At 43.1% G+C, this 27,181-nt stretch overlaps 1 protein-coding gene across 1 annotated transcript in view; it reads left to right on the top strand.

The window, feature by feature from the left end:
• Window positions 1-27,181, top strand: part of DNAH17 (dynein axonemal heavy chain 17) — an 8,024,690-nt gene that overhangs the window by 6,439,237 nt on the left and 1,558,272 nt on the right. The window contains exon 61 of the mRNA XM_069655242.1: window positions 12,418-12,533. Within this exon, the coding sequence (XP_069511343.1) occupies window positions 12,418-12,533 (116 nt within the window). The remainder of the gene's footprint in view (window positions 1-12,417; window positions 12,534-27,181) is intronic.

Here is a 27,181-nt window from a genome sequence, read left to right on the forward strand (position 1 = left end):
ATATAAAAAAATATTGATATCGCATTTATTTTTAAATATCAAAATGTTTTTTGGTATCAAACATTTTTGTTATCAAAACATTTTTTATGGCACATTTTTGTTTTTTTTTATTTTTATAAATAGAAGTAATATAAAGTGTATATACAATTATTCAATGGCTTATCAAAGGCCAGCTTTATATAACATCATGACGTTATACCATCACCGCCACAACCCACTTGCACGTCTTTGAATGATCACCAACACCTCAAGAACTGAAACTAATCTCTTAAGCACCTAGATACCTCAGGGTTTAACACGCTATATAAATAAACAAATAAAAATACACTCACCAGCTAACACCTCACAACTTACTATGCTCTCGACCAAGCAACAGCACACACACACTCTCACATAGTAAAAACATTTTAATATAAACTTTATATTTAAATCATTGTAATATAAAAGTCATATCAAACTGATATAAATGATACCCTTTTTTAACTCAAAATCTATCAAAACACAATTCCTATTAAAATATATTTGATGGCATTTTGATATTAACATTCATATCAACAGCCTACCAAAAAAGAGGTGGGACTGAAGACACAAAGGGGGCGTTCTCACCTGTCTAAATTTACTTGAAGAGGAAACGAGGCCCCATCTACTACTAAACTTGTTAAATGCAATGATGCATAACGTTTGAATCAATGACAACTGTAGGCATCAAGCTGAAACATCAAAACTATCGGTTACAGTCACCTCAGCAATATGAACATTTGTGTAATAGGCTCGGCTTAGGAACCCTACAATTTCAATCAAGCAAAGAAGCTCTGGGGCAGAACCATCACCACAAGCAATTTGTAATTTGTAGCCAATAAATTCTGCACTCTATCAGAGGCTGAAAGTGAGCTTCACAATTCGAATGAACTAATTTGTGTTTTATTTCTGTCTAAACTGATCAAAGTTTTCAAGATCTCAGAAGGCTTCATCATCAGGCACCAAGTATCCTGAATTGTGCACAGTTATGAATTACACAGTATTACCACAGAGCTAACTCTGCTACTTTAGCTTTTTTGTAACATGCCCTCAATTACATCAATTGTAAATCAGCAGTGTGGTTTATACCACATATCCTTTATTGACAACAAAGATTCGATGTATGCTCTAGGAATGGCGCTCCATTTGACCAAGACTTGCTTATTTTTAATATTTCTCTGAAATCTTCTCATTTATAAGAATGAAGGTTGCCGCGACATAGGAATATGTAAAGGTTGCTTCCTGGTGTAACTGTTGTAGCGTTAATTATTCACCCCTTTTAGTCATATAAACACTCAACTCTTTTTTTTTTCGAGGACATTGATAGCATAAACCATTGGATAAAGGGCACTAAATGAAGGGGATAAAGGTGTGCAGAGAGGGATAGTTAACGGGGGGAGTAGTATTTTCCAAGAATAGTTTTATCCCAAGCGTAGTCTCTATTCTCTTAAAATGCTATGAATATGCAATGACACTGTCCTTATAAGCAGATGGTAGACATGTTCCAAGTCAACTCTTTTCTGCAAGCCACAGCCTTCTTACGTCTCCTGGGCCTCGTGGCGGCCTGCCTCTTTCTTATTCTTGAGGCTCGGTTGAAAATGAGGTTGCTCCAATGGCTCCCTTGTTGTCAGTGGTTCTAGATTTTGGGCAACTTAATGAACATTTTACAGGTCTTGACAAAAGTCCCTCAAGATCTGATAGCGGGCCCTAATGGACAACTTATTTAGGGGATATCCTGCATTGCAGCCTTAGCCACAGATGATGATTTTATTTGATGCATCCTTGAAAGGGTTTGGGAGTGCACCTTCAGTACCTTCCATTCAGTGGCCTTTGATCTATAGCTTGATAGTCCACATCAACCTTTTGGAGCCAATAGCAATCATGCTGGCTTGGTCACCTTCCTGCCTTACATATGAAGGGAAATGTGCCCTGATTCTGATGGACAACATAGTGGCCATGCATTACCTCAAAGAAGCAGTGTGGAGTCATTTCCCCTGTGCAGTGATTCAATGCACTTGTGGTACTAGTGCCTGTAAAATTACATCTATTTGTCTGCATCCTACCTAGCCGATAGCTTTGTTTCCCACATGTGGATGCTGTGTCTGAAGGTCTTGCAGTAGATCTTCAACCACTGAGGGACCCCCTCAAGTGAACCTTTTTACTTCCATTGTAAACAGGAAGTATCAGTTGTTCTTCTCCAGGGCAATTTTCCTGAGAGGCGCATTGAAGGACACATTGATCCCAGTCTTTGCCACTGATTCCAGTCTTTCCCCATGGTTTTCGAACAGTTGTGGAGATATGGACCACTTTGATTCTGATTGACCTATACTAGGCTTGGAGGATGTTTACACCCTGGCAGCTTCCAACTTCAATACGCCTGTCTACTGAGAGGCTAAGGCATGTAGTTGGATTTGTCGGATGACATCCTAGAATCTAGATCTACTCCATTCCAGCAGGATGCCTGCTATTAGTCCATCTATGCCTTCTTAGTTTCCTGTTAAGTATCTTGGTTCCTTCGCTTGTTCGACTGCTGTAGACTGCCTACTTACATTCAGTGTTTACAGATTGGCCCTGTGAAGGGTTATGTGGTGAATATCTGTTTTCAAAAAGTCGCCAGACCAAGGGTCTTCTTTCTCCATTTCAGATGCCATTCTTTTTAAAGGTTTGCTCAATATGTTCTGACTCTAGCGTCTTTGTGCGAGCGTAGGCTTCTCACTGTCTTGATGATGGCACCCATTGAGCCTTTACATTTCCGTTGACTGCGATTGTTATCACTTACATTGGTTTTTCCCATGGCTATATGTTGCAGTGGCACCACAGTGTGCAAGATCAGTCCAGCAAAGTGTGGGTGAGTCTAGCTGATTTATTCCTGCCAAGAGTAAAGATTGGTGCAGGCTGTGTAAGGGGCCACTCTCAAATAGCAGCCTATGATCCTTTGCAGCCCCATTCATCCAATGCAAAATACCATAACTAGGGTCTTGTGCAAAAATGAATCACTCCCTGCTACAAGCAGTGTATAAAAGATGTCCACACCTTCACCTTTCTGAAGTTAATTCATCTGAACCTCGAAGGTATCTGCACCACACTTTTGTAGCACGGCACTTTTTCTCCCCCAACTCTGTTCTGACTATCCCCCCAGTATGTCTAACATTGCTCCTCAAACTTCTTCCTTTGTTAACAGTATCAGAGACCTGCACCAACCTTCTTATATTCCACATTCTACCATTACTCAACTGGCCTGCGGCACCCCTTACCTCTGTAAGGCATTCATACTTCCTCAGCCTTCCTGGACAAAGGGCATAGGGCAGTTTACCCCTGACCCAACTTCTGATCACTACTCTTCTATCGGTTGCCGCCTTGCGAGAATCAACACCGCTTTACTAGCAGCTTGCTTCTTTTATACCTTTTGTCTGTCTTGTAGATCACTTAACCGCATTTCTGGTTGTTTTCCAAACAATCACTACAACTTCAACCTCATCGGAGCTCTTCCCCTCATGCCTTCTGTTAGGGACAATTCTCATAATTGTTAGGGACAATTCTCATAATGTGCTAATTCCTCTCTAACTTAGAGACCCCAGCTCGTTTGCTAAACTTTGTGGCTTTGAACCTTTTAATTCTGTTTGTTTTCTGTGTTTATTTTCTTTGGTTATAAAGTTTTAAACAACTCCATAGGCATCATCTTTTTTATTGGTGTCACACAGCACCCTCAGTGTAGGGACACAGGTAAGCCTGTAAGGCTGTCCAAAGGTGTAAATACCTTCTCTGGGATAAACTAATGTTTCCCAGAGAATGTAAGGTTACATTGACTTTACTAGTCTTTTTAAATTCCTAGACCCAGCACACACTCAGCACACTCTATCTTCTTATAGAGTGCTGGGGGGTTACCTAGAAACTCATGTAGCAGTCAAATGCTACCCTTTCCTATCGAAATGGCTGGTGGCAGTGGGTTTTACAACGAACTACCATGATTTTTCATGACCGCGAACACTGGTAGCTAAAAATCGTGGGAGCCATGTTTTTCAAGATGGCGCCTTAAGCCCCTTTATTTAAACAGGCCCCGGTCGTCTTTTTTCGCTGTTTCTTTTTTAAAAGGTCCTTCTAGAGTTTGTCTCTGCGTGCCAAACCAGGTTTGGTTCCTTTGTTCTTACGCCTTTGGCGGGCTTCAGGACTGAAGACCGCCGCTGGCGCCTGAGAGTCTGGGTTGGGCAGGAAGTGAGGGAGGTGCCCGAAACTCCCTGTGCTTAGTCTCCTAGGAGACCCAAATGCACTCTGGCGTAATTGGCTGGCTGACTGTCCGGCAAGGACAGCCACCCTGCTGGGTGAGTGACAGCTAGGCTGAAATGAAAGGGAGAAAACTGTTTAAAAGGCGAGTCTCTTGGCTTGAAAGGCAGAGTCGACCACTGGAACGAAAGAAACGAAGAAGAGCTGGAAGAGGACGGCTGCTTCAACTCCTGGACCGTTGGTTTGCCTGGTGAAGCCCTGCTGCAGGTCAGAATTGCCAAGTTCATCTTGACAGAGAAGCCCCTTCAAGGATACCTTTTTCCTTTGAGTTGGTGGGACCAATGATCTCATAAGCCACCTGGATACCAATCTCGGACCCGGTTAGGTTTAACCAGGAGGAAGGACACCAGTTTGTGTGCTTGACTAAAACTACTCAAACTGAAGCTTTTCCATTTGTCAGCTTGTTTGACCCATCCCCATGCAGTGCAGGAGTCCCCCGTAATTGTCCTTCTTGTCCCCGCGACTGAGGCTCAAGAACAGTGAGATCTGCAGGAACTGCCAGGAACCAATGTCTTCAGCTGCATCTTTTCTTCATATTAAGGTACTGTGCCAGCCCGATTGATAGAATTTACCTCTCGCGGTGCAAGTTTGTGAAACTTTACCAACTTACAGGCCTAATCAGCTTGTGTCCCAACATATGAATATTTTTCGTACAAACTACTTCTGAGAACTTTGGCAACAACTTTACCATTTACTACAAGAACTTATTTTTCCTATCCAAGACACTATCCCATAGATTTTAGCCTATGCCTATTCAACTGAATCGAGTCCTCTAGTGAACTAAAACTATATGCACTGCCTAAGAAAGTATTTGTGATCTATTTTATTAACTTGTGTCTTTTTACTGCTATTTAAAGTGACTGAAATGCCATTTTGCTCCTATATCAGTGGAGCCTAATTTACTCAGAAATGTATTGGTTTGGTACTGAATGGTGTTTGTGTATGATATTAAGTTGCCTCCTTCTAGTGAATGTTTTCTAAATGACTGTGTAATAAATTAATAAGTGTTTTATCAAGAGCCCTTGAGTGTAAGTGTCTACTTGAACCACTGTGATTGTAAGACCTATGTGTAACCTCTTTTACTGCTCACATTCCCTCTTGAGATAAGCCTGGCTGCTCAGCTTGCTACCAAAAACTGTGTAGTACAGACTTATACCAAATGTTGGTTTTGCTTACACCTGTAGTCCTATTTGTACCCAGAGGGTACTGCATGCAATTCTGCCTAACAAATTCGAAGGAGATTAACCCTCTAGGGGTTATGTAGTGTGGTGTGATAGCTCCACAACATCTGCTGTACTGCCTGCTCCCATGCTTTGACCGTACGGATGCTCGTCTGCAGTGGTTTCTTGAGAACCCTGTTAAATCTTTCGACCTGTCCATTGTTTGGGGGATGGCACACAGAGGTCTTACCATGCTATAGTCCACTCACAGTACAGAATCCTCCCATTTACTGAGAATAGATTTGTGTCCCATTACCAGTGATGTCATACTAGGGGCACCTCTCCCTTTTGAAATACTAATTGAAGAAACAGGATTACATTTGCTGTGATGAGCTCTTTTACTAATGCCACTTCCAGCCACTTGCTCCTGGCACCTCTCCATAGTGCCTCTTATAAGGCAGGCCATCTATAGGACTTCCAGATCCACCCCCAATGTGTTCCACATCCCTTACGGAAGCTCCATGGTTGTCAATAGTAACACTCACGTTTTAAGCTTTTTCTCACTACCTGCACAGACCAAGCACTGTCTCACATATCTGTCAACTTCAACATCCATCTTGGGCCACTAAAAAACCAAACATAGAGAATGCTTGGTATGTGACATGCCCATGTGTCTGATATGAGCTTTCTTGAGTAAATCCCACCTCATACCTTAGAGTGGGACTATCTTATAACCTCTGAGTAACAAATTGCCCGCTAACAAGAGTTCTTCCTGAACTTGCCAGAAAGGAAGTAATTTGTGTTTCACAAGTTTTACAGACGGACACAACCTTCATAGTTCCTCAACTCTAAAATTGCTGGCAATCATCCCCATCCAGGTGTCAGCGCTAACCTTTGTATCTCATTCTTTTTGGGAAAACAAACTCCCATGTGGGTCCTATTCCTTTTCTGTACATACTCAATGGATAGTATATCTTGGGAAGGGAGATACCTGGAATGGCTTGCTTAACAGGAAATCAGGACAAAGAGTCAGCTATTCCAGGTGCAAGTACTACCATTATGCTCCTGGAGTTTAGAAATCACCCCAATTCTTTTCAGAGACATTATCTTACAGTGGGTTAGACAGAAAACCCACTAAAGGCTTATAATCTGTCTTGTGGCTGAAGCTCGCACCCAGAGATATTGGCAACTTTTCTGTAGAGACCAGACACTGGTGTGGTTTCTCCCTCTATCACTAAGTAGTTAAACTGTTCCATTTTTCTTTTACTGTAGATGCATACGCCACACTCACCTCCACACCTCATCTGATTTCTAGCATAGACTGTCATTACTGAGAGATTTCTCTGACGAAATGGAGGCATGGCTTGTGCCTCCACAATTTGTTGCTTAATTGTCAGAAAGAGCCTGTTCCTGTTGATTTCACCATTTCAAAATCACCCCTTTCTCTAGCAGCCAGGTAAGAGGTCTCATTGTAGTGATGACGCAGGGAACAAATGGGAATAATATTTAAAGAGGCTAAATAATGACCTTGGCTGGTAACAATCTTATGGAACCGGAGCTTCTCTGATGGCTTTTTGGAAAACTCTCCTTCGGTCTTACTACCTGCTATAAAACATGTCCTAGATAATTCATCTCCTTCTCGGTGAACTTATATTTTTGTCACTTTAGTGTCATGCCAGTTTCAGGTAGTGCTGTTAGTACAAATGCTCAATAAAATAAAATTCTGTTGGGTGAAGTTGGGCTTCCACACCACTGAAGGTTGGGAGGAGGAGTCAACCCTTCCAGTTGGTGGATTGCTTTGCATTTGGGTGGGGTGGTGGTGGCTGGAGTGCTTCCTCTTTCCCCTTTTCCTTGGCCAGAGTCGGGATATGTAGTGTGCAGGAGGGTCATTGGAGACCACAGCAGGTGCAGTGGGGCCTTTGCACTTAGCAGGGTTCGCCAGTGCCAGTGGTCGGGGCTGTGTCATGGCCACCCCTGGTGAACCCTCCTCCCATTTATATCAGACAAGAACACTTATGGGAGCAAGAAATAGTTTCTAGTAATAGTGATTTACTTATCATTATCACACACATGTACTGTCTTATATTCTGAGAAACAAAGAAACACCACTTGCTACCCGACTTCCCTACGCAAGGTCAGGGGAGTGGTTACTCCTATAAGTGATTTTTACTTTCACTTAGCTGCATGGATCACAAAACACGTGGGTATCAAATAACATAATTTTAATTCATATTCCAATCATTAAAATGGCCATCTCAAGGCCAACTAAATCAACAATCTAGCTAAAAAATAAAACAATAATAACAATCATATGTCAACATGGTCTCGAGGTGCTTCAGAATCTCAGTCATGGCATCAGTCTGAAATATTTCAGAATGATATCCTGATGGCAGATTTGTTGGCTTTTAGACATACAGATCTATTGTAGTATCTATTTTAGCAACAGTTATTTTAGTACCAGAGTGACTTTTAATGAGTATGACATCCTAACTTTAGTCATAGCACGTCTACACCAACTTGTGTTTCAGGGGGTAAACAAACAACACAGCTGAAATTATCCTGCTATCAAGTGTGCAGTCTGCCCCCTTCTTCAGGACGTTAGCCATTTTCCAATATATAAATAATGAAGCAATGCGGCATATGTTCAGCATAAACTGCCTATAGACAAAAAAGCAAATAAACACACCATTAAAAAACCTATCATGGTTGTGACCATCATCATTTATACAAAGCAGCATTGGGAGTTTGCACTCTACTGACCTGCTACCTACGTAGCTTCTTTTCTGTGTGGGAGTCAAATTTCATGGTTTGGCATCATATTTCATGCATGTGGAATTCTTCCTGACTGTAAGACAACAAACAGGGAAAGGTTGTATCAACTCATTCCCCTTTGCTCTCTATAACATTATTTTTAATATTACATATAACCAAAAATAATTTATTGTGATAACTACCTTTAAATGGTTGGGAGCGCAAAATGCTTCCTGGTGCACTGTCACCCTGTCGTACTCTGGTACTAACAACCATTTAAAGGTAGTTAAAGGTACCTCGCAACAAATAGGTAGCATGGGGGTAGTGAGGAATCTGTGAGAGGAGAATCCATCAGAAAGCACATTACTGAAGGTAAGTAATTGGTTCTTCTAATGGATTGTATCTTCCAAATTGCATGCTCCCACAGATTATTACTCTTAGACACATTCCCATACAATACAAGAAACTGGGGGAGGACGAGGTGTGAGAATCATCTTTAACACCAGGACATTTTGCAAGACAGTGCTGCAGAGCAAAGAAGCATCTTGACTTGATAATAAATCCAAACTAAAATGTTTTGAAAAAGTGTGCAATGAGGCCCACATTGCCTTCTGACAAATGTCCAAAAGTGACACTCTTCTCAGCAAGCGGAAGTACCTGCTATAACCCTACTGAAATTCATCTTGAGGTATCCAGCACAACTTTCCCTGCAATTTTATAACATTCTGAGATGCACAACCCATTTATATAATGTTTGCTTGTATAGCACCTATGCAGGTTTTCGTATAAGACACAAAAAGTTGAACATCTTTTTAAAACTCACTAGTGTGAGCCTCATAAACATTTAGGGCTCTAATAGGGTCCAGTCAAAGGAAACTTTACACCGACTTGTAAGGGTGAATTGGAAGGAAAGACCGGAAGGTGACATTTCTGTGATCATTTTTTTGTTATAAATAAAACTCGAACACCAATTTAAGCAAATGGAAGGTCTGATTTTTTTAAATATCTTCTTTTTTAAGAAAAACAAGCAAGGCAGTTTACAGGAAAAAGACTGAATCTCGCTGACCCTGCTGGCAGAAGTTAAAGTGTTGAAATCCATTCTGTGAAAAGGAACTGATTCATATGTGTACGAGGTAGAACCCACAGGTCAAGGAGTTCTGCAAGACTGGGGCTGCAAAGGATCAAAGGTTGGATGTTCAGATTGGACCATTTCCCTCTTGGCAGTAATACATCAGTTTGACTCATCCATGCTTTGTCTGCCCTTTCTTCCACGCTGCAACAGCAGCTGTGACAAATAGCAATGAGAGGAGAACTCCCCCAAATTCAGAGCGAAGACTGTCGGAAAGGAAAAATTAGCAGCACTTTCAGAGGATGTCAAGGGAGGCTGTTGCCATGAATCGCCAATCCTGAACCCTTGAGTGAAGTACCTTGAGCATGAAAAAGAAAAATGGTGAAGCTGCAAGCACTGAAAATAGACAACACAGCCACATGATGGATTAGAGGAAAGGACTTATTAATGCGCATAGAGAGCCTTGGAGGCTAACCATTTTCCCTGCAACTCTGTGAAAGAAGTAGGGGAACTAGATGGTTCCAGGAAGCAGTGCTCTGATCCCTCCAAGAAGAAAGTAATAATTGCCATAAGAAGATAACAAGACTAACTCAGATAAGCAACAGTATGCAACTAAAGCATGCAAAAAATCATAGGAAGAATACAAAAATAATAAGGAAAGTACTTACAATAATCATTCGAATCCCATAAAGAAGTGATGCACACCATGAACTATAATAAGCCACCACACAAGTTCTTTCAAATACGTGGCCCTTTGTCAATCCCTTAAACAATGGAAGCAACATTTTTTAACATACCTAGATGGATCAGGTGCCATAGACTTTGACGGATTCTCGCAAATCTTCCAGATTGTTAAACAGCCTTGGATCAGAAGTACAAGGAATGTTTATAACACTGCCACCCATCTTAGTGGGTCCAGAAGAAGCTTTGTAAGGGGCACACACTATCAAGATTGTGGAGGAAGTATTGAAGAATATACTGATGCATTAAAAACTCTCCCCATGCCATGTGAATTTGGTCCATTTCTAAATTATGTGATGAGAGATGATTTGATAGTGAGACTTAGTGACTTAGTGGCCAGCAAATCGGAGAAAATCTTTGGTTGTCACTCAGGGGCAATTGCACGTAATATTAGTCACCATCAATGGCCAAAGCCATGGAGCAGAACAAAGCTTGGGCTGAGCATGTAGAAAAAGAAATTTGCTGTGCTACCTGCTCTAAGATCTAAGCAGTAACTAGACACATAGGTTGATACATTAATTACTCAAAAGAATGTGTCATGACAAAGCAAGAAGGCAGAATGCTCCAGATGCAGTTCCTTGACCTATTGGGGAAATTCCAAAACATGCCCATCATTAACCTGAATTTGCACGGGATCTGGTAAACATTTCAACTTCCTTAAGGTTTAGAGGTCGAAAAATTACTTTCATAAAGGAGATCAGACAAGTATGCTGACCAAAGTAGCATGGATGCAAGAACAGAACACAGATGATCCAATAGAGAACACAGCAGTGATGATGATTAATTGTGTGGGAAATTAACCTTCCACTGAACAAGTGTCTGCAACAGATGAAGTGATTTAGATAGCTGGACTGTCTGTCCATGCTCAATTTGATTTGGTATCTCAATACACCATCATTTCTTAAAAACCTTATGCAAACTGCTTCAATGAGACATTTATTCAGGTGTTACTCAGGTTATAGAGTGGGCATCATTGGTTACTTTAACACTGAGTTTGGCTGCAAATATACAGCATAGGGAAAAGTATATGTGGCCAGAGAAGGAGTCCCCCAATTAGGGGGTGGCATTAAGCAGCATTTCATATTGAATTAGAAGCAGTGATCCCAGCAGAGAGTTCTTGATTACTGAGTAGATAGAATATGAAGACACTACACATATGGACTGTAAATGTCAGGTGTATTTACGAAGAAACTTGGATGTTTGAAGAATTTTCAACACCACATAAAACTGAAGAGAGGGGCTGTTCCAGTCAGGGATAAAGTTTGACGTAGACACTTGGTGAAACGAGAAAAGCTCAAAATGATTTTGCAGGAACTTCTAAAAGAAGGAGCCATAGAAGAGATTTAATCTTCAGAAAGGATCTATCCAAATGTTCTAGTACAAAATGAAGGGGAGGACTTTAGAATGTGTGTTGATCTAAGGAGCTTCAACAACAATATTGTAGTGGAAGTACACTCCCACCAAATATTTCGGAACTGTCAGGCATAGGGGAAGGAACATACTTGTTGCGAGCTCATCCATTCAGTCTGTGTCCCACAGCTGCTAAACACAGGGAAAAACGCTTGGAACTGAAGTCACAGGGTGTAAAGTGCTCCATATATATGCAAGTGGTGGTGTCACATCCGGATCTGTGGAGTCATTGGTGTTGAGAGGAGTTGGCTGTAAGCCGCATTGTGCCCCCTGCTGGTAATATGTTTTTTAGTGTAGCTTTTCCATAACAGATCATCTAAGATGTGGGATCTGTGGGAATAGAATCCATCAGAAAGAACATTACCACAGTTAAGTATTTTGTCCATCTACCATAGTGAAAAACTTTATTTTTTCTCTCAAGGTAATGCTTTAAACGTAGGAGATAAGTACTTTGGGCCTCATTACAAGTAGGGTGGTAAGGCAACAACGGCGCTGGTATCGCTACTGACACTGTTGCTACCGTATTAACTGTACCAGTGCTACCACCCTCCCCAGCCTCCATATTCCCAAATGAGAATGGGGATGTACCGGGACCGGCCCCCACGACAGGGCAATTACCAGGTCCGGCTGGGCCGGAATAGCCCGGTAATTGCCCATTTGCGGGTGCCGAAACTGGATGAGAGTTTGGGGGTAGCCTTGCCGGTAAAACCGGCTAGGCTACCTCCAACCTCATATTCAATAAACCAGGGCTGAAGCTCCATCAAGTTATTATAACTGGACTGAGAGGCAGGAGGCCTGGTCCAAAATAACGGTTTACTTTTATGGGATGCATACACATAAGTGGACCAGAAGAAACTCTTGCATACAATCCTCTCTAGAATAAAATGAATATCACTCATGCCCTCACAATTCACATTTATGAACTATTTAGATAAATGAATTTCTGAACTCAGTGTTCTTCTTAACTGGAAATGTTGTTTGTTTCAGGTACTAAATGAAAATTTGGCCAACCTAACATCTGACTTTGAGAAGGCAACAGCAGCAAAAATCAAATGTCAACAAGAGGCTGATGCCACTAGTCAAGTTATTTCTCTTGCCAACAGGTAAGATGTAATTTCAGTTAGGCACTGTTTTCTCATGAGGGGCTGTAATTAAGGAGATTTATGATGTCCTGAGTGACACCTATAAGAGGCATCACCATACAAATAATTCACAATACACTTTATTAAAGGGGGAATTAGGGGCTTGGAGAACAATTGTGTCATAGTGCACTTAATGAGCATGGGTAATGAGCTCTCACAAGAGGCTCTGGTACAGGGAATGTTACAAGGGGCTTGGTTAACGAAGGATAACAATAGTATGACAAAGAAGTGCATGGGGAGGGGCAAAGCTTTCTACATGCTGTATCCATGCCTGTACCTTAGTTTGGCTTTGAGGTATTTCAATCAGAAAGGTAAAACAAGACAAATGTTATAGTGTGCCACCTTTGCCTTAGGTATTAATGGCCAAAAGCAGGCTATACTCCACGCAACAGCCTTCAGAGAGTTGAACCAGCAGAGAAAGCTCCAAACAATTATATCACCATAAATACTAAATAAAACCAATGCTCCAGCAAGTCTAAATCAAAATATCATACTTTATTAAAAACACAAGGAACACAAAACATACTAATGACCCTCCCTGCAAAGGAGAAACACACTATAGGCACACTGAATATTAGCAATAGGCAGAGTAGGCACATACTTTGAAAGGACTAGAACCACATTCCAATCCCTATCTGATTGGAGATTTATGTTGTGTGGTCAGTGTATATGGGGGGTACTGCTTGGTTGACTGAGGGGTAGAGGAGACCCCTATACAAGTGCCCTGCTTGGTGGGCTCCATGGGCTCTTGGCAGAAGGTCCTCAGGGAAGTGAGAGCCAGCAGTACATTGAGTTTGGAGCCATTGGCTGGGGAGGTCAGTACAACGGATGCCTTACAGGCTAGGGATCTTCTATTATCCTGCATTGCTGACTATGAGGCACTGACTTTGGATTGTTGGACCCCTACAATTATTGCTTTATCATCAAAGGTCTCACTGGAACCACAATCCTGGCCAATTTGGTTTCATTTGGAGAACGCAGCACTCATGGGGTGCTGACTACATTTTGACGCACACCCCAACTGGGATGTCCCTGGCTTACTTGTTGTTGTCCTTCTCCCTTGGCCTGGGGCTTGGATCCCTCCTGCAGCACCTGGCCCCTCTGTATAGGGCTCATAAGAGACAGCCAAACTTGCCTTGACTTTGAAGTCCTGCAAATCTAAGAAAAGTCAGGGACTTCCATTAAAGGCGTGTTACAATCCTCCAAGTCAGGCATAGCTGGAGCTGCAGGCATGGATCTGTCTCCCGCACTGGACCATGATTCGCAGCCGACCACCAAGGGTGACATTGCACTGATATTGCAATCTATCCAAAAGGAGATGTTGTCCACTCTGCAGGAGCTGAAAGGTTTGTTCCAAGAGCTGTCGCATAACGTCCAGCGGGCAGAATATTGGCTGAATGACCTTGAGATGGCTTTCTGTGATCAGGCTAAATCTCAGGACCAGTTAGAGCAGTAGGTGGCGGCATTGGAGAAGCATAATGTTATTACAGTGGAGTACCTTGAGGATACTGAGAACCTCTCCAGAAGAAATAATACCTGGATTTGTGGCATCCCACAAGAAATCCTGGACCGGGACCTGGTGGCATATGTGGTGGAACTCTTTTGTAGTATCCTGGGGGAAGAAGGGCAGGCAGATCTGACTCTGGATCGGACACATAGAGTTTTCTTAAACTTGCAACAACACCAGAATCTTCTCCCGGACGTGCTGTCCAGCGTCCATTTCTACTGGACCAAGGAACTAATCTTCCAGAAGGCCAGACTACAGTGCAGTATTAGGTTCAGGGGAGCTGACCTCCAGATTTTCCAAGATGCAGCACAGGGGACCATTCAGAGACGTGGGCAGATGAGGCCACCCACTCAATGGCTGCTGAAAAAAGACATTTAGTACAGATGGGGTACCCATTCCGTGTTTTTTTCAGCTACAAGGGAGTCCAACAACAATTTGTGTCTCTGGCTGTTGCACTAGAAGTGTTAAAGATCCCCCGTACATTGCTTCAGCTGCCGGAAGTCTTTGAGCATGAAGTCCCCCAGAACGTGTGGTGCACAATCCGTTGTAGGAAAAGCAGGTGAAGGGATAACAGACGGCCCTCCATGGACAGGCGAGAAAGAAGTGGCAGCTCGGAAGGACCAACATGACTGCTCGAGATGTCCTGACCATCTTCACTTTTCTTGTCACTGGTCTGCGATTGCTGTTTGGAAGCTATTTCACATTTGTTCTTTTCTTGTTAAACTGATTTAGTGGCACCTATAAGGCTGCTTGGTACTTCTGCTTTCACAGTTATATGGGCAGCGCAGCTGGAGTACCCACCCTCATTGGGTTTATTCTGACCAGATGTCCGTCCAATGGATGATTTTTCTTGTCTTTTTGTTTTATTTGTCATACAGTTTTCACCCTCTGCAGCGCCGGGGCTTCTCTTTGACAGTACTTTCCGTCCAGATGTTTTTTATCATTCTGAAACTGATAACTGTGCTGTGTGTGGTTTGTTTGCCAGAAGCTGGGTTGTGTTGTTGAGAAATGCCGAAGAGTGCGTTCATGGTATGAATGGGTGATCTTGCTTAATGTGCAAGGTTTGAATTCACCCTGGAAGACCAAGAGCATGTTAGCCAAGCTGCTGGATTTGAAATCCGATGTTGTCCAGTTACAGGAGATGCATCTACTGCAAACTGACAGGCCCACACTCTGCTCGAAGTGGTTCCTTCACCAGTATTTTCCATCTCCCCCAATTAAACGGTATTGACATTCTTGCCCCCCAACTGATCAACCTATTCAATAGTTTCACAGACACTGGAGCTGTTTGGCCTTTCATGGGGAAATCCTTGCTCTCGCTTATTGGCAAGCTGGACAATGACCCCACCCTCAGTAAGTCATACCACCCCATTGCAGTTTTAAACTACGATTCTATTCCAAGGTATTTGCAGCCCGGTTGACAGATGTTCTCCTGGATATAGTCCAGATAGATCAAACAGGTTTCATCCCAGGGGTGCCAAACCCCTGATAATGTTTGTAGAACCCTAAATGTGATTGAGTATGTAAAGAGATGGAACCAGAAATTAGCGTTGTTATGTATAGATGCAGAAAAAGCATTTGACTGCATGGACTGGACATACCTCTTGGAGGTGCTGAGGGGATTTGGACCACTGTTTATTAAAATGATGCAAGCTAATTTTGCCCATCCAACTACTCGTCTAAAATGAAGCGGGGCCTTGTCTGAGCTGCTTGCTTTGTCTAGGGGAACTTTCCAGGGATGTCCGTTGGCCCCACTAATATTTGCGTTATCGATGGAGCCCTTAGCAAGTAAGATCCAACTGGCAGATGATATCCACGGCATCGCTATAACCAGATATCAGCACAAGGTTACACTTCATACCGATTACCTTCTTTTTTTATATGCACCGTTTTCTGGCCACTTTATGCCAGATAGCCTTTTTACTAGAGTCGTTCCATCATGTCTCTGGCTGTAAAATTAATTACTCCAAATACACCATTTGTAATGTTTCTGAGAGCCCTGAGACAAATCAGGAACTCCACAGGGCCTACGAATTTCAGTGGACAGACTTCCCTTAAGTATTTGGGAGTTCAGATTAACCATTCATTCGCACTCTCAGCTGTATGTGCAAAATATCCCAAACCTTTTTTCTTCCTACAAAGCGGACTTGCTCTGCTGGGCACAATCTAATATCTCAAGGCTGGGGCGGGTCGCAACCCTTAAGATGATGCTATTACCACGAGTATTATATGTCTTCCAAGCCCTCTGAATTTGGTTTCCCTAAAATGCCTTAGGGATTTTAAAGCCTCCATCTTTAGATTCATTTGACATTTCAGAGGGTTTCTCTGACGTACTTTGCTGACAATAAAAAATAAAGGGGGTCTGGCAGTCCCGTATGTGGAGATTTATCCTTATGTGGTGCAGTTAGCTCCCTTATTTGATAGCATGAATGCAGCCCGGAACCCTATTCACTGGTTGAATATAGAGCAGTCTAGGATCTAGGTTCCGTTACATGACTGGTGCTGGCGATCAACTATAGTTCGTAAAGAATAGACTAACCTCTCATCGACTTAGGTTCTGATGGAATATTGGGGCAAAGCAGCTCATAAGTATCAAGAGACTACATTCCTCTCCCCCTTACTCGCATTTGTAACACTCCCGAATTTCCTCCAGGCTATCAGCCGATCAGGTGTAATAGATGGGTTGAGGGAGGACTGGAGCGCTTGGGCTGTGAGGAACCCATGGTTTCAAAAGCGAGACAGGCACAAAAGATACATTTGGAAAACCTTTATTGTTCTCAAAAAGGGGTTGGAAGAATGCCTATCTTGCCCTATGTCTAAGATGGGAGCACGCTCGACCATCAAATAATAAATAACAGTCCTAGTCGAGTCTGTCTATAAAATGTCCTATGCTAACAAAACCTATTACCCGCCCTTACTTTAATGTAACAAATACTTGTGGGGAAAATATACATGCAGAAAGAAATAGTGTTTTAAAGAAAATGTCATAATGGCCCTTCGGACAGCTCCCTTCCCATACCTTATATAGCACTGGGTCAGGTGGGCACACTTTGGCTGGTGGACATATTTTGTCCCAAAACGCACATGGTTTTCAATGTCAGTTACCAGTTTTTTAGCTTTATCTTCTGTTTCCTTCACCCACGCCTGGGTCACTCTAAGCTGTCACACAGTTCACCATGTTTCTCAATATGGAAAGTCACTACAGTCCAAATACAGGCTCCCCTCAGCCGTGCTCAAGCCTTTTTACCAGTTCAACATTTACATTTAATTGGTTCCTCTCAGGCCGGCTCAAACCTTTAGTCACTTTGCCGGGGTTTTCTTCTCCAAGGTTTCAATACAGTTCAACAATTCCAGAGTTTCTCCGTCTCCAAGTAAATGCACATCTTTATACAGTTTATTTTCAACAATCTTCACATTCGGACTCCCCCACGTCGGGTCGGAGTCCCTTTCTTTCAATATGGCTCACTGTAACACTTGTCGGGGTACCCTTCGCCTATGACTTTTACTTCCACACTTGCGCTTTAACACTTCTCGGTCAAAGAACTGTTTTCTTCAGACTCTGTGCCTGACCACTTAAATTCCATTACATTAACTTGTTTACACCTTTTGCATTTTGGTAAATGTGGTTCTTTTCCCTCTCATGCGCGTACTAGCACGATGGCTCTTACAAATGTTCACTTTCAGCCTCTTCCGGACTCCAGCTTACTTTACTTTCAGACTTGCTTTTCCATCCAAACAAGACTTTGCAATAATGTCCTTGTTACTCCCTTTCTTTAGGAGATTACAGCTTCAAAGTTCAAAATAAAGACGTTCGACAATGCGCTTTGCTCGCAAGACCACTCGGTTACTTTGTATAACTTTAGACAATCTCTCCATGCGTCTTGCCCTTGTATGCGTATACTTGCTTGCTACATTCCATCGCTGGTGCTGCTTGCACACCATACTTTTGTTCTTTTGCAATCACTCACCGGTTGCGGTTAGGCTTTCCTATTCTTTCAAGTTTATCGTGCTCAAGGCCTTCAGCTCCAGCCTCTCTGCTCCTCCCCAAACACTCTCTTTAACCCGGGAGGAGGACGACTTGGATTCAAACTTCAAAGGGGTATTTTCTCCAGCCCCTCGACTCTGCATTAGGAACCCTTCTGACCTCTCTTGGTTCTCTCTCTGGTTCTCTTGCCTGGCTTTCCCTTGCTTTTCGTTGGATCTGAACAGCCCCTCTGCTTTCCGTGCTTTGCTGCCTGGTTCTTGCCAGCCCCTACAGAGCTGTTCCCTCTCCTATCCAGCCTTGCTCTCTTGACTTCTCAGAGGCTTCTCTCTGTAGTGCTTGGACCCCTCTTGTTTTACAAAAATGAATGTCTTTGGACTTCACACCCCAAAATGCAACAGTTTGGGTTCTGCTCCCATTTTGCCAACTGCTCCAAATGACATCCAGGCGGTTTTGGGAGCTGCATGGTTTTAAAAAGGATAGCTTTCTGAGGTCAGGGTCTTTCCACCTACCCCTCAGAGGCCTGGGCTTGATAGTCTGGCCCTTGGAGGAGCTCTGACATTAGCACTTCCAGGTAGCCTTAGTTGCCCCTGGTTTGGCTCCCATGGAGCTCCCTCACCATACTTCTGCCTTCCCTGTACGCTCAGGCGCAGTGTTGGGGTAGTCCTTCTCCCTCCAGGTCCTCCATGGTTCTTTCTGCTCTGACTTTCTTCCTGGTCTCTGTGCTTCCTCCAGCATCCCCAGCTCACTCAGAGTGTGTCTGTGTGCCCTACCTTTTATACTGAGGTGGAGGCTTAATAGGTCTCAGGTAAACTGATTATGAAGGGAGGCCTGACCTTGCCTATTTCTGTTAGTGGGACAGTCCAGTCTTAGCATGGGGCAGTCTGTCTTCTGTCTCTCAGTGTGGTTTTGAGAAATCTTCATCCTCTCAGTCCCTCTCTTCTTTGTCTCAGTGTTTTTGGAAAAGAGAAGTGATGGGGAACTATGGGAATTGTAGTATTCCTGGATAATTATGTGCAAATTATGTGTAATGTTGTCGCGTCGGGGAAGGTAGGTCTATGGTTGTGGATAGGTGGGCTCTTGTTTAGAATATCCCAAGAAGACTGTGGGGATGTTGGGTAGAGGTGTACCGGAAGAGTGGGGAAATACTGCATCTCTTGTGAGGACATTCCTTCCGCAGTCCCCATGGACCCCCTTCCCAGGTGAACTTCCCCTGCTTGTCCACCCCCAGGGTCGGAATCCATGTGAAATGGTCCTCCCCAGGCCACCTGAAAAAGGGATCCATGGGGTCTATCAGTGAGAACGCCCTCAGATTTCTTACACACCATTCCCCTTAAAGACTGACTTTCCACAAGTCTGATCTATGAAAGTCTTGTCAAAACAGGTTCTTCCCCCCTGTTCCTCCAAAACCATCAAGGAACACATTGACACCCTTGCTCCTGTCCTGGCCAATTTCTGCAACCTCCCATTTTCCTCAGGAGCCTTCCCCTCCCCTTTGAAGCACTCTCTTGTGCACCCTTTTCTCAAAAAACCCACAGCCGGACCGTCTTGCCCAGCAAAATATCACCCAATCCCTATCACTCCGTTCCTGGGCAAACTCCTGCAAAAGCTGGCCTTCGCGCAGCTTAATCTTCATTCTGATTCTGTTGGCGGTCTCCACGACCATCAGTCTGACTTCAGAGCTGCCAAATGCACAGAACCTGCTCTCCTGAACATCCATGAAGATCTGCTCTCCTACCTTGACTCTAACATGCCCTCTGTCCTCATCCTACTCAATCTCTCTTCTGCCTTCGACTCAGTCAACCACATCATCCTGCTCAACCGTCTCTGTGACAACCTGAGTATCACTGATCAGGCTCTGGCCTGGCTGACCTCTTCCCTCTCTCATCAACCCTCCCAGGTTCAACTTGGGTCCTTCCTTTCCCATTATCTCCCTCTCTACCTGAGGTGTTCCCCAGGGGTCTAATCTGTCACCCTGGCTTTGAGTATTAACCTCTATTTTGTTCAAAAGTGCTTTCCTTTTTGCATCAAACCATACAGGTGTTGCAGGATGGGCATTAATAAGCACCTGGGACAGATCTACATACATTGAATTACGGGGACACACAATAATTTTTTGAATAGTTGGTCATCATTCTCCATTGATATTTGCATGATAAAGAACTTAACCCCAATTCATGTCTTAAAATAGAATTTGGCAGGGCATAGAGATTTTTGCCATATCCTACTGTTAGCTCGTTTGAGACGATTCCTACCCTCCCGAACCTTCTCCTCACCTGAGGATTCAGAAGAGCTATATCTGTGTTTTGGTGTTCTCCTGGAGCTAGTCTTCTTAGGGTCCTGGGGCTTCCTTTCCTTGGGCTTGTTTTCTTTCTTATGGGGCAGATAAGGTCTGGCTCCCTCAGAGGCCACTTTGGGAGAATAGGGAACCCGTCCTTGGTGGACCCCGAGGAGCCAAACCCCAAACCAGGGAAAAATCCAACGGCACAAAAAACCCTGGTTTTGCTGATGATCTGCTCTTGATAGATGGATCGCAAGTAGTACAGTCTAAAGCCCCACTGGTAGGTATCCTGGATGGTAATAGCTTCTGAGAGATGTAGTTTCGAATTCCAATGGTCTCGTGAAGAGAAACTAAACAGACGTTCCACAGAGGTCGGTGTAGAAGTAGGAACACAGAAAAGTCACGTGAGCTTTGGACTGATGGAGAATAGAGGAGAGGAGAGAAGGCTCACTTGGAAGTGACGGGCGGAGCACAGAGGAGAAAGTAGATGAAGATCTACAGAAGGAGGCGAGGAGCGGCTCAGAAAAGGGGATAACTAGACAAAGGTAAAAGAACTGTTAGCGTACCAAAAAGAAAAGAGAAAAACAAAATAGCTAGAATAGAACAGAGAGCCACAGAGAAAGAGTTAGAAGGAAAGAAAAGAAAGGTGCGGTAGAACCACAATAAGGGCTACAGAACGTAGGAATAGAATGACTCACCGGTAGTGTCCACGGTCCTCCATAAGGACCCGGGGAGGACAGAATAGCCCCAAAGCCCCAAAGATAAGGAAACGAATGATGGCTGGCACACCGGAGGTCAAACAAGAGCCAACCACCGGTGCAAGCGTCCACAGTGCACAGAAAAAGTCAACACCCGAAAAGGAGAGAGTCGAGCCAGCAAGCGCTAGCCAGGGCGGAAAGAAGGGGGAAAAAAATCAAGAAGACACGGAGGCAAACTCTGTTAGGGAGAATTCTCTGTAAAGGCTAATTTCCCAAACCTAGTGAGTCCCCCAGCATCTTTGCCGGATTTTTGGGATTTTTTTTTCTCCTGCTAAGAGTGAGACTCTTTTTCTCCCACTCTTAGACATGATTTGAGGTGTTTCTTTGACTTTGTATGTGTTGTATGGGCTATGGGGTCCTTTACCCCATAGGGCTTCATGTGTTTTTGGTATGTGGGTTACACAGCACCCTCCGTGCAGTAACCCAGGGGTGTCGTAACGACCCCCAAACATAGACTCCATACGCTGGGACTGACTACTGTCTCCCAGGGCATGTAAAGTCACCATTGGCTTTACTAGTCTTCAAATTCTGAACAGAACCAGTACAAACCATCATATTGTGTACGTACTGGTCGGGGCAATTCGATTGCCCCGGGGTCTGTTGTTCGAGGGGGCACTATCCAGTTCCCCCCGACTGAGTTTTGGCTGGTGGCAGTGGATACTACTTTTTATATTTGACCGCATATATATTCCTATGGGGTTTTCACATTGTTCGAGGCTACCACTTTTTAATATAGCCTTGAACATACCGCCGGTTTATTAAATGAATATAAATTCACCGTTTGGTACTTTTTGCCGAAACTCAGTTCCAAAATGGCATCTGTGTTCGCTTCTGTGACTCCAACCCAAGTCGAGCCCTTTGTTCCACTTTTTGGCGGGCTTTTCCACAGAAGCCTCCAAAAGTGGTGCCACTATGTCTGGCTACCACAGGTGGTGTGGGAGGGGGTTTAGGCACCCTGGACTGAGTTTCTTTGGCAACTCAAGTCACACTCTGGTGTGATTGGCCCAGTGGTGAGCCGCCCGGCTCACCACGTAGCCTGTTTGAGTGACAGCTAGGACTGATGAATGGGGGCTTTCTGCATAAAAGCAGGGCTTTGGGGACTGGAACTTCAGAAGTCGCCACAGGACCTAAAGAATCCGAGGAGGGAGAAGCCGAGCCGACCTGCAACAACGACACCACCAGTGGAGCCCTGCTGAACCGTCTCACCACTTTTCCCGACGACAGAGGAGATCTCCAGTCCGGAGAGTCTCCTTCCTTTGACTGGTGGGGATAACCAGTTTGCCCGTCTTTTCACCTTCCTGGATCATCTCGTGGCCGCTTTGCCTGTGCCAAGCACCCCGGCAACCGGGATACCATGGTTTACCACTACCGCGAAGAAAAGGGTAGTACCTTGTAACCGGAGAACTCCGTGGCTGGTTTCTTCCCTGGCAGTGCAACGACCTTCATCTTTCCTCCACGTCAAGACCTCCTCTTCCTCTAGACGAGACACCGACTTGCACCCACTGCCAGGAACAACTGCCCCTGTTGGAGCGTTCTTCCCATCACAGGTACTGTGTCCCGCCTGGCTTCCCTTGTGACAGATCGTTCGGGGTGACAGTAAATCCTCAACCTTCTAACCTGGGTTAGCCTGGGGCCTGTTAACTAACTTTTCCTGACTTGATTTCATCTTTTTGAACTATCTACCAAGACTCTTTGGGCATAACCCCCACTGTGTGATCCTGGACACATTTTGCTTGCTCTCTCTAAGAGTGGGCCTGGCATTTGAACTTCCTTGCTCTCCAGTAGACTTTGCCTAACCTGCCTCACTGTGGTTCTTTTAAAAGTATTGAAATTGTGTGCTTTCCTAACTCTGCCTTTTCCCTCCCTTTTTTTTTACTTATTAAAGTGCCATCTTAGGTTAAGCGCTCACCTGTGTCTGAAAATAAGTGGTGTTTCTCACTAATACTTGTCCAATAAGTAATCAGCGTTGTATATCTATAATAGTGACTGTGTGTTGAATTTACTTACCTCTTTTTGTGCTAGTGTAATTTACAAGTGTGTCTTTAAATAAATAATTATATACTTTTACACCACAGCTCTGGTCAGTGTTTGCTTGTGCTACTGTATCTCTGTACCTATTGTGTATACTCTATATACTGCCTAACTCTTCTTGAGAGAAGTCTGACTGCTCAGCCACAGCTACCAGGTAAATCTGGGTGGTGCAGACTGCTACCAATTGGGTTTACTGCCAACCTGTAGTCTTAAGCCTTTTGCAGTGGTCCCTAAGGGAACTGCACAGGTTTCTGCCTAACAAACTCCAAAGGAGAAACAACTGAAGGCGACACAGCAGCATTAGACTGTCAGAATGACGGATACAACGTGCTGTTCTGGGGGGCATGGCCCAATATATATCCATGGCGGCCATGTTAGGGGAACACTAGAACGCTGAAATGATACCGGGGAGCATTCTAATGTTTCCACCTCTGCCAGAGCTTCCACGGACGGGTTCTGACACCTACCCTGTATTTGATCTAAGAGCTTATATATGTCTAACAAGCACATGTCAAGGCTGTATACAGTATAAAACTCAATTACCGGCATAACTGAGAATTTGCAGTATTTACTATATATTATTTTCATCTGCAACAAGAATGGTCGAAGCTTTAGATTCAAAGAAGTTCTCTACATAAGTATTGAAGACATGTCGCATAGATTGTAACCTAGGGAGCGTGTTACTAATGTGCGTTCAGTTTTAATTCCTTCTATAGACCATTAAAAAGTGCAAACTGTAAGTTGTATTTTTGCACATAAATCGAGAATAATTGGAGTTTGTTTTGTAAACCAAAAGGTGTTTTATCGAAACAAATCAGATCGTTGGCAAAAGCCATCAAGTGAAGGTGAAGTTTGCCGAGTCTGACTGCAAAGATGTTGTCATGTTTCCATATCTCATTCAGTTTGCACAAATAAAGATTGAAGGGAATAGATGCCTTATTGCATCCTTGTTTCACTCCAGTGAATTAGGAATGGCGTCAATGAGTGCGCCTTCTTGATTAATCTACACCGTATAATTTGTATTACAGTGAAGCATAGCAATTATAAGAATTATATGTGAGGGAATACTAAGTGCTGCCATTTTATTCCACAGATGAATGCGTTTAACTCGGTCGAAGGCTGAAGTGAAACCATGTAAACCGGACCGCCATCTGCATGCTTAGATGTTTCAATAATGCGCGCGAGAATGGTAGCATTCAATGCAGTACCCAGGTGTTTCTGAAAACCAACTTGAAATTGAAATAGAGTGTCATGATCTCGTATAAACTGTTCAAGTTCGTTAAGGATCAGAATCGGAAACACCTTCGCTGAGACTTCCAAGCGCAATTGATCTAAAATTAGAGGGGTCTGAAAGAGTTCATTTTTGTTACAATGATGGAGGTTAGCCAAGACTCAGGGATTGGTTTAGAGTTGAAGATGTAGTCAATCTTAGCCTTTAAGAATAAAAGCCCAAAATTGAGGGTCATCTTTAAGTACACAAGATGGTATGGCATCAGGACCTGCAGCTTTTGAGTTTGGAGATAGCCCACAGGACATCCCCCAAAGACCATGGACATCGCCCCATAAGTGAAGTGTCAAGATGTTTAACTGAGACTTCCCTGTGCTCCCAAGGAATTTATGATAGGATATGATATGATATGGCATTTGTAACGCGCCTATACACAAGTATTTCAAGGCGAGACGAGGCAGGTGGGGGGGACAAAGGGAGAACAGACAACGATCCTACTAGGCCAGGTGTCATTCAGATCGCGCAAGTGCAAGGGTAGGGGGAATGGGAAAAGTGCAAGGGGAAAGGGAGAGGGGAAGTGCAGTACTTGGGTAGTAGAATACAAGATAAGTAATAGGGCCAGCTGGTGGCAAGTGCAAAGAGAGTGCAGTACATGGTAAATAGAATACAAGATAAATAATAGGGCCAGCTGGTGGCAAGTGCAAGGTAGTATTTAAGTGTCATGTATTTTTGCCACACCTCACCTGTGACAGATGAGCGAAAATTGGCAGCACCTATTCTGGCAGAGCTTCTTAAAACCGCCCAGACATTTTTGGTGTTATATTTGCATAGATTTTGAAACATTTGCTGATTGTCTGCCATGTATAACTTAAATTTAATTAGTTTGATTTTGTTTTATATGTCTGACAGATCTGCTTTTTTTATACTTGTATATAGCGCTGCTGTCATCACTGCCGGATTCAATTCCCTCAATTTTTTTGCCATTTTAAATTTGTAACTTCACTGTAGAATGTGTGATTATGTTCACTTTGTTTCATGTAGAAACGTTTGGTAGCTAAATTATGCAGATGATGTTTGATTATGGAGTTGTTCCAATCCTCTATTTGTTTCATATCTGTTCCATAATGAAACATATCTACTTTCAACATGATTTCTTTGCTATCCCTGTTTGTTAGCTGCCAACATAATTTTGTGCTCCAATGAACAGAGACTGCATGTCATTACTTTTCTAGCAAAGCTAGTGTTGGCATACTTTGTTGTCGATTATATGCGATTTTCACATTTAAGTTTATAATCATATGATCTCCTACTTCAGGGTTGGTAATTATCACGTGATCACAAGCACCATACATTGGTAGAAACACCAAACTAATCAATATAAGACCTATTGGAGCCTCTTTGCCAGGTAAAGTGCAATTGTTTATCCTTTGTCTCGACAAATTGGATACCCCATTCAGACAAATACTGAAACCTTCCTTGCCCTCTAATCACAGAATTGGACTCAAAACTCAATTTCTTTTACAAAGTTGATTGCTATCAGAATCAATGCAAGTTGAGTTAAGGTCACCACATATTACTTCATAATTCTGATTACAAAGAAAAAGCATCCTCTAATATTGTGTCCAGGTTTAAGAAGAGCCTAGATTGTGATATCCTTGCTGGATTCCAATATATGCATAATATCAAGAAGCAAGTGTTTTCCTCGCTGTTTTTGATTAGCTCTATCACCAACAGATCTTTAGAAGTCTAAATCAACCTTGTACGCACTTTCATGTTATCCATTAGGATAGCTAGGCCCCCAATTGGTCCGCCTATGTGATCAATTTTTGCCGGTTGCGTATAGGTAGTGTAGTCATTCAAATAAAAATGTTGCAATTTCATAGTCTCTTGCAGTTAAATGATCGATGGTTTGTTGCCAATGTGCAACAAATTAAACCAGGACATTAGATTGTTAAAGCCGCAAGAGTTCCAAGAATTAAATGTAATTGCATTTTTGCTACGATTGTGTTATGGGGTTTTTGCTAGAGAGAAAGCTTTTCTTAAAGGGTTCTACCCATGATAGATCCTTCACTGTGCTGGAAGTAATGAAAACTGAGCCATCAACTCATCATGTGGTGGTTTCAGGTTGTCGGAATTTGGTGTAACTCCATTACCACCATCAGTGGTTATCTCCTGAGTCTCTACAAATATGAGTGAGTCTTCCTTTGTTTTAAATATATAGTCAATAAGCCCAAGGTGAGCCAAGTCAGCTCGCAGTCCCCAGACCAATTCGGTAATAATGTGCAAGTGAAATTGACAACTTATTCGAGTATTGTTAATTTTGGCAAGGCCACCCGATCCATATCATCAGAATTAAAAATTCTGAGCGAGGGAATCTGTTTGAAGACATTGAACATATATGTACAATTAAGTCTGGACCTCCCATTGCTTTTTACGGTAAACTCACCCATCCAATTATGTTTGGAATTTCAGGCGTGAGCGCAGTCAGGTCTAATTCGACTGATGCACCATTAATCAGTTTGTTGTGTACATCAATGGTCGGAGAAGTATAAGACTCTTTACAGATACCATTAACATTTTCCTTTACAATTGGTGCAGCTCTGATGAGTGATACCTCATCGGCTTGTAAGACAATTTCTTTTGCGCTTTCTGAATTTGAGATATTATTAGATTGAGGTGAATTGGATAGTTGAACAGCCCAACCTTTTTTTATTGGATATAATTGGAAAGAAACTAGATAGGTGCATGTGTTTGATACTTTTGGAGGCGGTCAAAAGATGCTATGGCAACTTGATTTGAATCAATTGAAGTATTGTTTATCA

This window comes from Ambystoma mexicanum, chromosome 3q (genome assembly GCF_040938575.1).
Source record: "Ambystoma mexicanum isolate Mex_15411 chromosome 3q, UKY_AmexF1_1, whole genome shotgun sequence".
NCBI classification, from domain to species: domain Eukaryota; kingdom Metazoa; phylum Chordata; class Amphibia; order Caudata; family Ambystomatidae; genus Ambystoma; species Ambystoma mexicanum.